Source organism: Oratosquilla oratoria, chromosome 2, assembly GCF_046742065.1.
Source record: "Oratosquilla oratoria isolate Oo_2021 chromosome 2, ASM4674206v1, whole genome shotgun sequence".
NCBI lineage: Eukaryota > Metazoa > Arthropoda > Malacostraca > Stomatopoda > Squillidae > Oratosquilla > Oratosquilla oratoria.
This window is the reverse complement of record NC_134778.1, coordinates 62,148,984-62,162,302: the sequence shown is the minus strand read 5'-3', so window position 1 is coordinate 62,162,302 and position 13,319 is coordinate 62,148,984. Positions and strand designations below refer to the sequence as shown.

Sequence of the window (13,319 nt, the reverse complement as noted above, 5' to 3'; positions counted from 1 at the left end):
TCTGCAACCAAATAAATTTGTTGAACAACAAAGCGCGATTACTTGACTGGGCTATTAGCTTGCCAGGACGCCGCCTGCACTTGGCAAACGAGCTGTTACCAATGCGAATGTACTTACGGCCTGCTCCGCGCTATACCTTGCAACAAGGCGTTTGCAGCAATATATATATATATATATATAATATATATATGTATATATATATTATATATATATATATGTATATATATATATGAAAAAGGTGAAAAAAAAGTCACGGGTCTCGTTCCGAGTTTATTCCTGACCGGTTTAGCTTGTAGCTTCTTCAGTGGAATGTCTACAAGCTGAACCGGTCAGGAATAGACTCGGAATGAGACCCATGACTCTCTTTCTTTCCACCTTTTTTCAACTTGTCACAATGTCTCTATATTAATATATATATATATATATATATATATATATATATATGTATATATATATATACTCTTCCACATACTTTACTACCATTCAATCCCCTCCCATCCTCTTATTTTTGCTCCTCCTGGATGTGTATATATATGTATATATATATATATATATATATATATATATATATATATATATATATATATATATATATATATATATATATATATATATATATGTATGTGTGTGTGTGTGTGTGTGTGTGTGTGTGTGTGTGTGTGTGTGTGTGTGTGTGTGTGTGTGTGTGTGTGTGTATCAAAAATTATACGGGACCATTTATCCCTTCGCTGCTATTCATGACCTACACATTTCGTCCTTTTTTCCACCAAACAACTTTATTCAGCCGACCCCGCCCCCAAGCATAACAAAATGGCCGACAGTGACGTTCCCCTCAACACAAGCGAAGACGCAAATGACTCGTATTCATGACCGCTAATGGAAGTAAGCACACACGCGAACACAAACACAGGAACTCTCGTTCTGTCTGAGTGCTCATAGATGGCTAATGCCGCACAGGAAATACTAAAGACCTTATCAGAGCCTGAGAACTCGCAGGCTCATCTGGGCCTCGTTTACAAGACTCCCAACTCTCCTACTGACGTGACCTGTGTGTGTTTGTGTGTCTGTGTGTGTTTGTGTGTGTGTGTGTGTGTGTGTGTGTGTGTGTGTGTGTGTGTGTGTGTGTGTGTGTTTATCTAGCTGTCTTCTACGGGAATAGGAGCTATGCTCGTGGAACCCCGTCTTTGTATTTCGCAACATCTAGTTTGTTCTTAAATTCATGTACGGTGTTTGCATAGATTATTGTTTCGTGAGCGTGCGTGCGTGCGTGTGTGTGTGTGTGTGTGTGCGTGTGTGTGTGTGTGTGTGTGTGTGTGTGTGTGTGTGTGTGTGTGTGTGTGTGTGTGTGTGTGTGTGTTTCTGGAACATTCATGTTCATGTAGTTATTTGTGTTAGTTCTTGCATTAGTGGAGGTCCTGCAGGAGCAGATGCTAAAAGGTTCTGTATATGGGCCTGGCGGTATTTTCCTACTCTTGTTGTTGCTGCTGTTGTTATTGTATTGTTGTTGTTGCTGTTGTTGGTAATCTTTAGGTTACTTTTTTTTGTTTCTGTTCTTTTGTTTATGTTGCTTTTTCCTGATATATTTTTCCCTGTTTTTTGCTTTGTTTTCTTCGGTCTGGTTTTTGCTCCTTTAATTTCGTTGTTGCAGAGGATGGTGGTGGTGATGGTAATGCTGAGAATAGTAGTTGCAGCAGCAGCAGCAGCAGCAGCAGTAGTAGTAGTAGTAGTAGTAGTAGTAGTAGTAGTAGTAGTAGTAGTAGTAGTAGTAGTAGTAGTAGTAGTAGTAGTAGTAGTAGTAGCAGCAGCAGCAGCAGCATTAGTAGTAGTAGTAGTAGTAGTAGTAGTAGTAGTAGTAGTAGTAGTAGTAGTAGTAGTAGCAGCAGCAGTATTAACAGCAGCAGAATTAGCAGCAGCAGCAGTAGTAGTAGTAGTAGTAGTAGTAGTAGTAGTAGCAGTAGTAGTAGTAGTAGTAGTAGTAGTAACAGTATTAGTAGAATTGTAAGCTAGCGTGTTAGTGGCACTGGTATTCTTAGTGGCCGTGCTAGTGGACGTGGCGCTGCTACCACCTCCTAAGTGACGTCATTGCCAGTTGCCCGGTTGTTAATGTTACGGCCGTGCACCACACGGGCACGCGTAATCTACCTGCCTCGCCTCTTCTTCACGTTCTCCTTCTCGCCCTCTAAGCCACTTCCCGGGGTCTTCTCTTACCTCCTCAACGTCTCCAGAACCTCCCCTCAACTCCCTTTATGTCTCCGCTAGGAGTCCAGGTTTGACTCAATTTCTCCAAAGTCTCCAAACATTTCCTGCTAATTTCTTTGTCCTCTAAGGTATTCCCCAGTGTCTCCTCTTACTTCTCCCATGTCTCCCGCTATGACTTCAAGTTTGACTCCATCTCCTCAAAGTCTCCAAACATTCTCTGCGTCTTCTTTCGTTTTGCAATGTCTTTCTTGGAGTCTCCTCTCACCTTTACCATGTCTCCAGGTTTCCCCTGATCTCCATTAGTCCTCTCCACACTCCCCTATGTCTCCGCTATGACTTCAACTTTGACTCCATCTCCTCAAAGTCTCCAAACATTCTCTGCGTCTTCTTTCGTTTTGAAATGTCTTTCTTGGGGTCTCCTCTCACCTTTGCTATGTCTCCTACGTCGTCTCTTTACTTATCTAGTTCTCCGTGTGCTCTATCTGTCTCCTCTGACTGAAAGTCTGTCCCTATTTCTCCTAAACCTCAGCCTATTTGCGCGTATTTGCGTTGGTCTTCCAAGACGTGTTTCTGTCCTTTGCTCAATAGAGGGCGTCTTCCTAGTTAGACGAGAAAGCCACATACCGTCCCTTTTCTCGACTTTATTTTATTTTTTTTTTTTTTTTTTTTTATAAATTATGCATACCACTTTTTTATATTAGGTTACACAAACAATGTTGATATCAGACATCTTACATACATACATGCATATACCAAAGGCTTTTCCCCCTTACACGGGAGGTAGCCAAAAAACAAAGGCATAGAAACCACTCCCACCCATTTCATCTCCTATATACTTAAATTATGCATACCACTTTTTTTTTTATTAGGTTGCACAAACAATGTTGATATAAGACATCTTGGCCCATAAAAAAACAATTCCACACCGAAAAGATGAAATTAAAACACAACCACTCAAGTAAACAAACATAATTATCATAAGAAGCTGAGATTTGGAGCTCCATGTTTGACTTTCCGGATGGTTCCTTCTATCTTTCTCTTCTTATTGCTTGACAGTCCAGTGATATGCGTAGCCCAAGCACTGCTGCCTAAACGTAATTTTCTGAGTAACCAGTAACCAGTAACCAGTAGCCCCAGTTTCATAAACAATCGATAAACATTTCTAACGCTTGTTTTTAATTTCTCAAATGATTCTCACTATTTTTAAAAAGATGTGTTTTTTCGTACATTAAAAACTGGTTCGATAATTTGTTAGTTAATTATGAAGAAACCTTCCATTCGGCAAATTTTCATTATGGGATACGTAAGATTCTTTGTCATGACAAAGGTGAAAAACAATTTTGAGAACTGATGCTTTACAAAAATTCTTCTCGAAATTTACTCACATAACACAAAAGAATTCTGGTCGTGACCAAGATGTACGATCTACAAAAAGTAAGAAAAAACAATTAGAATAAAAAAGGGGACTCTAAGACTTTTCTTAAAAAAATATATATATCGTCTCTTAATAAAGATTATATAAAGACATTTTCTTGCCTAGGCAGTTTTCTTATACGACCTCATCATTCCTTGTACATTTGGAAACACAAGTTTCGAAAAACACATGATTTAATGTTATGGACATCCGACTTTAGGCGTTAAGTATGTGATATACTTTTCTTCAGTATATCGGTATGAAGGATCTCTATACGGAAAAGGCTAAACTGTATGAACATATCAATCCATATATAGGATGTAAAAATATTAAAATCGTACTCACAAATATACTCACAAAGAGTGAGCACATTTTTGGGACACCTTGCATATACGTTTCTACATATGAGTACATACGTACACATGTATATGTGCATGAATTTTTATATGTACATGGACGTACAGACATATTCATATATATATACACGTAAGTATAAACAGAACATTCCAAAAACATTTACCCACTCTGAGTACATTTGTGAGTACACTTTGAGTACAATCTTAGTACACTCTGTATAAGAAATTTTGCTTGATTATATACACAGTATTATTTAAAAGTTATGTCACTGATCCTGAACTCAGCTACACTAATAAAACCTACAGATTCTATTGTATTGATACGATTCAATTCTAAAAATAATACAATAAAAGAAAAGAATATTATATTTATTCATATGTTTTTATTGTTTATCTATTCATTAATGCGATCGTTAGTTTAATTATTTGTCTGTTTATTAATTAATTTGTCCACATAGTCGTTTATTACTATTTTCATTGATCTATTTATTACTTATCTACCTATTCATTTATTCATTGAATTATCTATTTATTCATTTATTTATTTATTTATTCATTTATCTATCATTAATTTGTTCATCTAGATATTCATTCATTTATCTATCTATTTATTCATTTACTTATTTAGTTATCTATTTATCTAATCATCTATTTATATATTTGTTTGTTCAATGTTAAATCAACGGAGCAAGAAGACTGTTGAGTGACACTCTCTTCTCATTCCCAAACACACCACGTCTTCTCCCCTTCCCCCGCCTTCCCCCTTCTCTTCCCCCCGCCCTCCCCCTCTTCTTCGCCCACATTCCCCCTCCCTCCCCCTCCTTTGCTTGTTCTGAGCGTATGACGGGGGGTGGGAGGGGAGGGGCACGACCTAAGTGTTATGCTTCCTCTCTTTTAGTAGTTAATAGTAGTTCCATGTCAAAGGCAATCTCACCGCCCCGGGATACCAATGAGGCCGGGGTGCTACCCGACGCTGGTGATGGATGTTGGTTACATGCTACCCGACGCTGGTGGTGGATGTTGCAAACAGCTGTTCCTGTCTCGGTTTGTTTGTTGGTGCCACTTACCCACCCCCCTCCCCTCCCCCCCTCCCCCAGCTGAGTAACTCACCGGCGGGGCGCCACGATCCAGAAATGGTACTATTGTTTACGCTCCCTGCCATTGCCACTCACGTACGGCTTAACTCCGATTTGGTATGAGGATAGCGTCACGGCTACACACACCCGGGAGTACCCTGCTGGCAGCCCACGGCAACTCGGGGTCTTAAGCCACGATGGTGCCAAGACCTCATTACGGTTAATGTGGCACGGCGGCGGTGGTTGTGGCACAACTTTTCAGATCTGTGGCACCGCGACGGAAGCCAGGGAACGCGCGAGGAAGAGGGGGAGGAGGAGGGAGGAGTAAGGAGGAGGAAGGGGAGGAGGAGGAGGAGGAGGAGGAGGAGGAGGAGGAAAAGGACGAAGAAGAGGAGAGAAATTGGAAATGGAAAGCGAAGGAGAGGGGAAGAGGATGATGGGGTGGGAGAAGGACATAAATAGGGAAAGGTAAGTGAGGATGGGAGCTTGTATGGAGTGGGAGAGGGAAAGAGAGAGGAGAAGGAAGAGGGAGAGAAGGAGAAGAGGGATGGGAGGAGTAGGAGGAGGAGGAGGAGGAAGATCAGGAGGAGGAGGAGGAGGAGGAGGAGAAGGAGGAAGAAGATCAGGAGGAGGAGGGAGAGGAGGAAGAAGATGGGGAGAAAATTGCAGTAGGAGAAGAGGGAAGGAGAGGCAGAGGGAGAAGAGGAGAGGAGGAATAGGAGAAGGAGGAGGAAGAAGAAGATCAGGAGGAGGAGGAAGCAGATAGGGAGAAAAGGGCAGTAGGAGAAGAGGAGGAAGGAGAGGGAGAGGAGGAAAAGAGATGTGGTAAAGAAACGGGGGAAAAGTGGGAGGGAGAAAGAGAAGAAAGGAAAGAGAGGAGGGAAAGAGAAGAGGGAAAGAGAGAAGGGAACGAGATGAGCGAAAGAAAAGAAGGAAAGAGAGAAGAGAAAGAGAGAGGGAAGAGAGAAGGGAAAGACAGAGGGAATAGAGAAGTGAAAGAGAGAGGGAAGAGAGAGAAGGGAAGAGAGAAGGGAAAGATAAGAGGGAAGAGAGAAGGGAAAGAGAGGGAAGAGAGAGAAGGGAAGAGAGAAGGGAAAGAGAAGAGGGAGAGAAGGGAAAGAGAAGAGGAAAAGAGAGAAGGGAAAAGAAGAAGGAAAGAGAGAGGGAAAAGAGAGAAGAGAAAGAGAAGGGAGAAAGAGAAGTAGGGAATGAGAAGGGGGAAAGAAGTAGGGAAAGAGAGAAGGGAAAAAGAGAATGGAAAAAGAGAAAATGGAAAGGTAAGGGAAAAGATAAGTAGAGAAAGAGAAGGGAGAAAGAGAAGTCGGGAAAGACAAGAGGGAAAGAGAAGAGGGAAAGAAAAAAGAGAAAGAGAGAAAAGGGAAAGAGAGAAAAGGGAATGAGAAGATGGAAAGAGAAGTAGGGAAAGAGAAAAGGGAAAGAGATAAGAGGGAAACGGGAGAAAGCGAAGAAGAGAAGAGGGAAAGAAAGAAGAGAAAAAGAGAAAAGGGAAAGAGAGAAGGAAAGAGAAGTAGGGAAAGATAAGAGGGAAAGAGAGAAGGGAAAGAGAAGGGGTTAAGAGACGTGTGGACTAATAATCTCACTTCTGTTCTGAGTACTTCCCCGAATGTTGGCATCAGCGAACGCGCCTGGCGACAGCCCTGAGCTCAGCGCTGACGACAACCGTGGTACTGACAACATAGACGGTAATGCTGACGTGTCTGGATTGGAGACAAGCTCCCAGTAGGGGCGGATGCCATTCTTGATGTCAGCTGGAGCAGAAGTTTTGTTTCCAAACGTTTTAGCTCAAAAGATTTTTTTTTTTTTTTTTTTTTTTTTTTTTTTTTTGTCACTCGCGATGGTAAGGTACATACCTTCCCTCCTGCTGACATTCTTGCTGACGAACCTTTTGACTCTTGTCACTGTCGCTGGTACTTCTACTGACACACACGATTGCACGTTAGCTGGTTTCTATTGCTGACACTCTGGCACTCTTGATGACAGTATTGCTGACACTGATGACGTCACTTTTGGTGATTATTCTTACCGACACCCCTTTTACTATCCTAACTGACACTTTTGCTGATGCGCCTGATACTCACGCTGACACTGTTGCTGACACTCCTGATACTGCTGCTGACACTGTTGACACAGTTGCTGACACTCGTGACACTTGTGCTGACACTGCTTACAATGTTACTGACACTCCTGACACTGTTGCTGACACTCCTGAAATTGTTGCTGACACTCCTGACACTTGTGCTGACACTGCTGACAATGTTACTGACACTCCTGACACCGTTGCTGACACTCCTGACACTTGTGCTGACACTCCTGACAATGTTACTGACACTCCTGACACCGTTGCTGACACTCCCGAAATTGTTGCTGACACTCCTGACACTGTTGCTGACACCGTCATTAGAGCCAATGTGCCTGACGAGGCGGGAGGGGGGGTTAAAGACGGCGAAAGTAAGCGTGGCGAGAAAACGTATTATCGGAGGTGGTAAATGGCGCGCCGGCATTAAGGTGCAAATGGAAGACAGAATTAGGGCGTCGTGTCGGGAACGGGGGAGGGCATTGGGGGTGGGGAAGAGGGGAGGAGGGGAAAGAGAGGAAGGGAGAAAGGGGGAAGGAAGAAGATGAGGGAGAAAGGAGAAGGGGAGGGGAGAAGAAAGGAATGGGAGAAGGGGAAGGAAAAAGGGAGGGGAAAGGAGAGGGGAGGGGAGGGGAGGGGAGGGGAAGGGGAAGGGAGGGGAGGAGAGGGAGAGGGGAAGGGGAGGGAGGGAGAGAGGAAGGGAGGGGGAGGGGAGGGGAAGGGAGGGGAAGGTGAGTGAAAAGGGGAGGGGAAGGGGAGGGGGAAGGAAGAAGGAGACGGAGAAGGGGGTCGGGGAAGGGGTAAGGGGAAGGAGAAGGGAAGGGGGAAGGGGAAAGTGGGAGGAGAAGAGGAAAGGGGAGTTAGGGAACAGGAGAAATAGGAAGAGAAAGGAGACAGAGGAGTAGTGGGAGCAAGGATTATTGACATGCATCGAGACAGACAGGTGGTAATGGACATGGAACTGCCTAGTGTAGGCCTCATGATCTCTTTCAGTCTCCTTTATTCTTATGTTCTTAAGTCTGTGTATAAAGTTAGTGGAGGGCCTGCACTCTTTAGTGTTATTTGGCTAAGTGGTCCTTAGTGTGATGTGACCAGAAGCACTGGACACCACAGCGGCCCCGGGCAGTGGTACTTTGCGGCGCTGTTGGTGGTGCCAAGTCTAAAACTACTGTTACACCAGTCAACGGAATGGTTGGATTCCAATGATTCACTTAGATTTCGTCCAATGTTGGAGTGTAAGCGTAGTTTTAAACTAAAGTTACACTCCAACCTTGGATGAAATCCAAATGAATCATTGGAATAAAATTATTCTGTTGACTAGTGTAACCGTAGCTTTAAACTACGATCATACTCCAACCTTGGACTAATTCCAAACGAATCGTTGGACTCCAATCATTTTGTTGACTAGTGTAACCGTAGCTCTAAACTACAGTTACACTCCAACCTTGGACGAAATCCAAATGAATTGTTGGAATCCAATCATTCTGTTGACTAACGTAACCGTACCTTAGCGTGGTGTAAACACCTACCTCCTCTTCCTCCCGACATTGTGGGCGTGCGGGCGCGTTTTGCGTGTTGCCCCGAGCCCAATGGGCGGAAAAACCGCCGTAATATTATTTTTGCTTTATTGGGTCATTTATGACACTGAGAGTTCCCGGGTCGTGTGTGGAGCGCCGGGGGAAATTTCATCGTCTTTGTGAAACATTGCACGATTAATTTCCTTTTGTTGTTTCTCTAATGCACGTGAACTATGCTCATTTTCAACTTACCTCCGGGGTCGACGTTGCTACGTACATCCTTTCGTTACTCTATTTCTTTATAATGACTTAAGATTAATCTCCATTCGGAAAAGGTCGAGGGGGATGGCGGTTCGAATCCTGCCACAGGCGAAGTTGAACCAAGGGCATGGTTCATTACATTCCACGCTACAAAGTCCTCTGTGAGGGGCACCGTCCTAGCGTTCAGTGCGTCTGTGGTGTAATCGAAAGCGCTTTGGTCTCGCATTAGCTTAGTTGTGGGTTCGAATCCCGCACTTCTCTACGACTCTCAGAAATGACTGTAACCTGACCCAACAATCCAGGGGCATAGGTCAAAGGTGGCGGCTTCGGCCGCAGCTATTCAGCGCCTCCTAGCGTAAGCTCCTCCCGTCAGCTGATACCCGCAATAAATATATATATATATATATATATATACATATATATATATATATATATATACTTTACCACTTATATGACTTCAAGTCTTCGGCGTGGATAGAAAGATAGATGGATAAAAGGATAGAAGGATAAAAGGATAAGAGGATAGAAAGGTAGAAGGATAGAAGGATGAAAGGATAGAAGGATAGGAGGTAGAAGGATGAAGGGATAGAAAGATAGGAAGATACAAATATATAAGGATAGAAGGATAGAAGGAAAGGAGAATAGAAGGATATAAGGATAGGACAGAAGGATAAAAATATAGAAGGATAGAAGGAGGACAGAAGGATAAAAGTATAGAAGGATAGAAGCTTCGGGGATAGAAACGCTTGTATCTTGATAGACTGTCCTTTATTGTCCATTATACTCGTATACTGTGCCCCGGACAGCGTCGACGATTTTGATAATTGGTGGAAAGCCCTAGAGAGGATTGGTGTCAATACCAATTAGCCCATCTAGGGACTTGAATATCTTCAAATTTCCTATTCTGCATAATACCAGACGATTTTGTTCGATAAAGGGAATCTCATCTTTTCAAAATTACTAGATAAATTAATAAACTAGTTCATTTTTACCAGAAACGCCAAAGTAAAATCCTAAATTTTAGTGACAGGGTTGGCGAAAGGTACGACCCTCTGACGTCATTCCCGAGGACCTATACGATGACGTCATCACCCTCAGATGATTACATCATCGCCTGACGTCAATTGGAATAAAACAGGCAAAGTGCAACATAGCTTTGAAAAGGACGAGAAGAAATATTCATTTAACGCGAAAAATCTTATAAGCCGCTTATGGTTAAACCTCACAGAAAAACGTAAAAAAAAAGAAATACGTATCATAAAGCTTAGCACATTTAACACATACACAGAAACACGAACTATTCTCAGCGCAATTAGAGGACAACACCCCCAGGTCAGAATATGACGCGTAAATCTAATATCCTCGCAGTTTGCAAAGTTAATATTCTTGTAAGGTCTGCGCTCAAATCTAATTTGTGAGAGACATGTATTTACTTGTATATATCTACACACATAATCTTATCACATGTAATTTGTTGAGCAGCATTCAGAGGCTACTAGGAAAGACTTTGTCATGATATTCTCTTGTTGAAGTAGATCTTTTTCTCCCCTTTCTCATTCACTGAGCCAATCTCCTTCCTCTGTATCAATACAATTGAGTTTTCTTTTTCTGTGTGGCAGGATGATACCTTTATAGATGAAAACTACAGAGTGAAAGAAAAGAGAAAGAGAGAGAAATAGAAAAAGAGAGAGAGAGAGAGAGAGATAAAGAGAGAGAGGAGGGGGAGAGATACAGAGTGACCGAGAGAGCGAAAGAACGAGAGATTAAGAGAGGTGGGGGGAGCGGGGACTAGGGGAAGATTGGAACTCCTTGCCCAGCCCCCGTCACGGCCATCCCCCCTCTTCCCCCCAACCCCCAGCCCCAACCCCCTCTTCCCTCAACCCCCTCTCCCCCAAACCCCCTCCCCCAACCCTGGCCCCCCCTCCTTCCGGCAAAGTAACAAGTCGGCTGCAAAAGAGGCATCAAAGGCTGGAAACAAAGCGGAGAGCAATAAGTCCGGAAATCGCGTGGAAACCCGACGGGTAATGAGCTCTGCGAACAAACCGAACCCGATGGCCCAACAGCGACGACGGCAGACCCGGAACGTTTGTGTTCGGACAGAACAGCTCAAAGAGCTCCTGCCACCTCCAATTAAGCAGAGGGTACCTGCTTACCTGCTCACCTGCTTACCAGCAGCCCCTGCTGGCCGAGAACCCCGCCAAACTCTCTCGCTCCTCTGAGCACCATCTAGGCAGACTCTCTAGCACACACACACACACACACACACTCACACCGTCACTCTCTTTCTCTCTCTTCTACCCAACAAACACAACACTTGGAAAAGCTGAGCCGTTAACTGACCAAGACCAAAGCATTAGAAAAGAAGAGGTGTGTGTGTGTGTGTGTGTGTGTGTGTGTGTGTGTGTGTGTGTGTGTGTGTGTGTGTGTGTGCGTGTGTGTGTGTGTGTACACATGTGTATGCGTTTCTGTGTACTTGTGTTTGTGTATGTTTGTGCGTCCGTAAATCAGCGTACCTGTGTGTACTCCCATCCTTCTCTGTACGTGTGTGCGTGTGCGTGTGTACACGTACGCACATATAACAAAGCGGCTGTGTGTGTGGTATGTGTATACTACATGAACGCATACCTCTACTTAAGTATGCATTTGTGTGTGGCACGCCCTTGCTTTGAACGCTAATTCTCTTGTTTTTCCAGTCTTTTTCCTCTTCATCCGATATTTTAACTTTTTTTTTCTCCTGATTATGAATCAAAGCCTTTGATGTAAGTTCTTAGTCTTCTGTACACGCCCAAAGCCTTCTAGATTCAGCACGAAAACCTCCTGTGCACCACGAGCATAACGCTTGGACGATACCAGTCCTCGCCAGGGTTGCCAGTGACCACCAGATTATGTGACGTTGTTTGCGGTCAAAGTATCATGCCTTACTTGAGTGATTTTCAAAACCTCTTCTCAAATCATATATACTTATATGTATATATATATGTATGTATGTACATGTACATGTATATGTATATCTGAATAGAATCGCCAATGACGACGATGTCAATCAAGTAATTCCGACAGTTGTCCCCGGACTCGAACCGAGACTTGCGCGGTGGCCGTTGCTTTACCGACTGTGCTACTGAGACTATGTAGTATAGTCGGTAAAGCGACGGCCTGTCACCGCGCAGGTCTCGGTTCGAGTCCGAGGACAACTGTAGGAATTATTTGTATATGTATATGCATATGTATATGTGTATGTATAATATACATATACATATATGTATATGTGTATATGTATATGTATGTATATGTAAATAGAGTATTGACTTCGTATCCAACACAACGGTGACTATGGCTACGAATCCACAAGCACAAGAGAAGTAGACACAGAGACCAAAAAGAACCCAAGATCAAGGAAGGAGAAAAACTGCATCAGAACGACTTCGGGAGTTGCTGGAAAGGCCATCTGGCCAAACCGTTTACAAATAAGGAGACTTGAATTAGAGTTCCTGTGTGTTTTTCTCCACCCGCAGATGCTACAGCCACGAAGTTGGTGCATAAAAACTCTGCTCTGGGAAGTGTCCAATGATTCTGTGTGGCAAGTCGGCTTGGGGTAAGACAATACTCTCCTTTCTGTTGGTAAGACTCCATCGCTTTCTTGGCTAGCTGCCCTCTTATCTACTACGAAACTGCTGCTGAGCACCAGCTCAACTTAGAGTTATTAAGATCTTTGCCCTTGTTTCTTCTTCTTCTGCCTCTTCTTCTTTTTTCCTCTAATTCGTCTACCTCTTTTTCTTCTTCTACATCTTCTCCTTCTTCTTCCTGTTCTTCTTCTTCTACATCTCCTTCTCCTTTTTCCTTCTTCTCTCTCCTCGTTCCTTTTCTTTTCTTCTTCTTCTCCTTTTTCTACTCCTTCTTCTTCTTCTTCTTTTTCTTCTTCTACTCCTTTTTTTCTACTTCCTCGTCTTCTTCTTTTTCGTTTTCTACTCCTTTTTCTTCTTCTTCTTCTTAAAGCCGTGCTCTGCGAGAATTTTATGTTCACCCTTCTTTTACAGCTCCTTGCAGTATGTAAACAAAAAACTTTACCACCTCATCGTAAGAAAGTAGCACACTCTTCTGCCATTCCAAAGTCATCTTCAGCCGATTCTACCCTCTTACCATTCCTCCTCCTGTTTTGCAAAACTCCACTCTTCATCAGAAGTACATTTTCTGCGGTGGGAAAGGCATACGAAGATTTGCAAAGCATGAACATTACGTCATGTGCGGAGACTGGTTCCATCCAACCTCTTTGGGTCGTTAGGTCCAAAAAGAGAAGAAAGATTTCGAGTTATCCCGTATAAAGGTACGTTTTTCTTAGTACGATTATCGCTCAACGATGATCGTTCATGGCTCAACGATAATCGTCAAACGAATGTCTAGAAC

At 43.2% G+C, this 13,319-nt stretch overlaps 2 protein-coding genes across 5 annotated transcripts in view; both read right to left on the bottom strand.

The window, feature by feature from the left end:
* LOC143039506 (cell adhesion molecule Dscam2-like) overlaps nucleotides 1–13,319 on the bottom strand; it is a 1,807,148-nt gene that overhangs the window by 1,392,211 nt on the left and 401,618 nt on the right. The gene's annotated exons all lie outside the window — the stretch shown is intronic.
* LOC143033423 (uncharacterized) lies at nucleotides 6,573–8,936 on the bottom strand. Its single transcript, XM_076198843.1, has 4 exons — nucleotides 8,910–8,936; nucleotides 7,390–7,445; nucleotides 7,268–7,334; nucleotides 6,573–7,226 (listed from the first exon to the last, which is right to left on the bottom strand). The coding sequence occupies exons 1-4, from the start codon at nucleotides 8,934–8,936 to the stop codon at nucleotides 7,104–7,106; spliced, it is 273 nt and encodes a 90-aa protein (XP_076054958.1). The 3' UTR covers nucleotides 6,573–7,103.

Bases quoted from the DNA above. Each gene is read 5' to 3' on its own strand.
- LOC143033423 (XM_076198843.1), bottom strand. From the start codon at position 8,936: ATGTACGTAGCAACGTCGACCCCGGAG. The intron at 7,446-8,909 runs GTAAGTTGAAAA...TGTCAGCAACAG, and splicing joins TAGCAACGTCGACCCCGGAG to TGTCAGGAGTGTCAGCAACA. The intron at 7,335-7,389 runs GTAACATTGTCA...CAACGGTGTCAG, and splicing joins CAACGGTGTCAGGAGTGTCA to GAGTGTCAGTAACATTGTCA.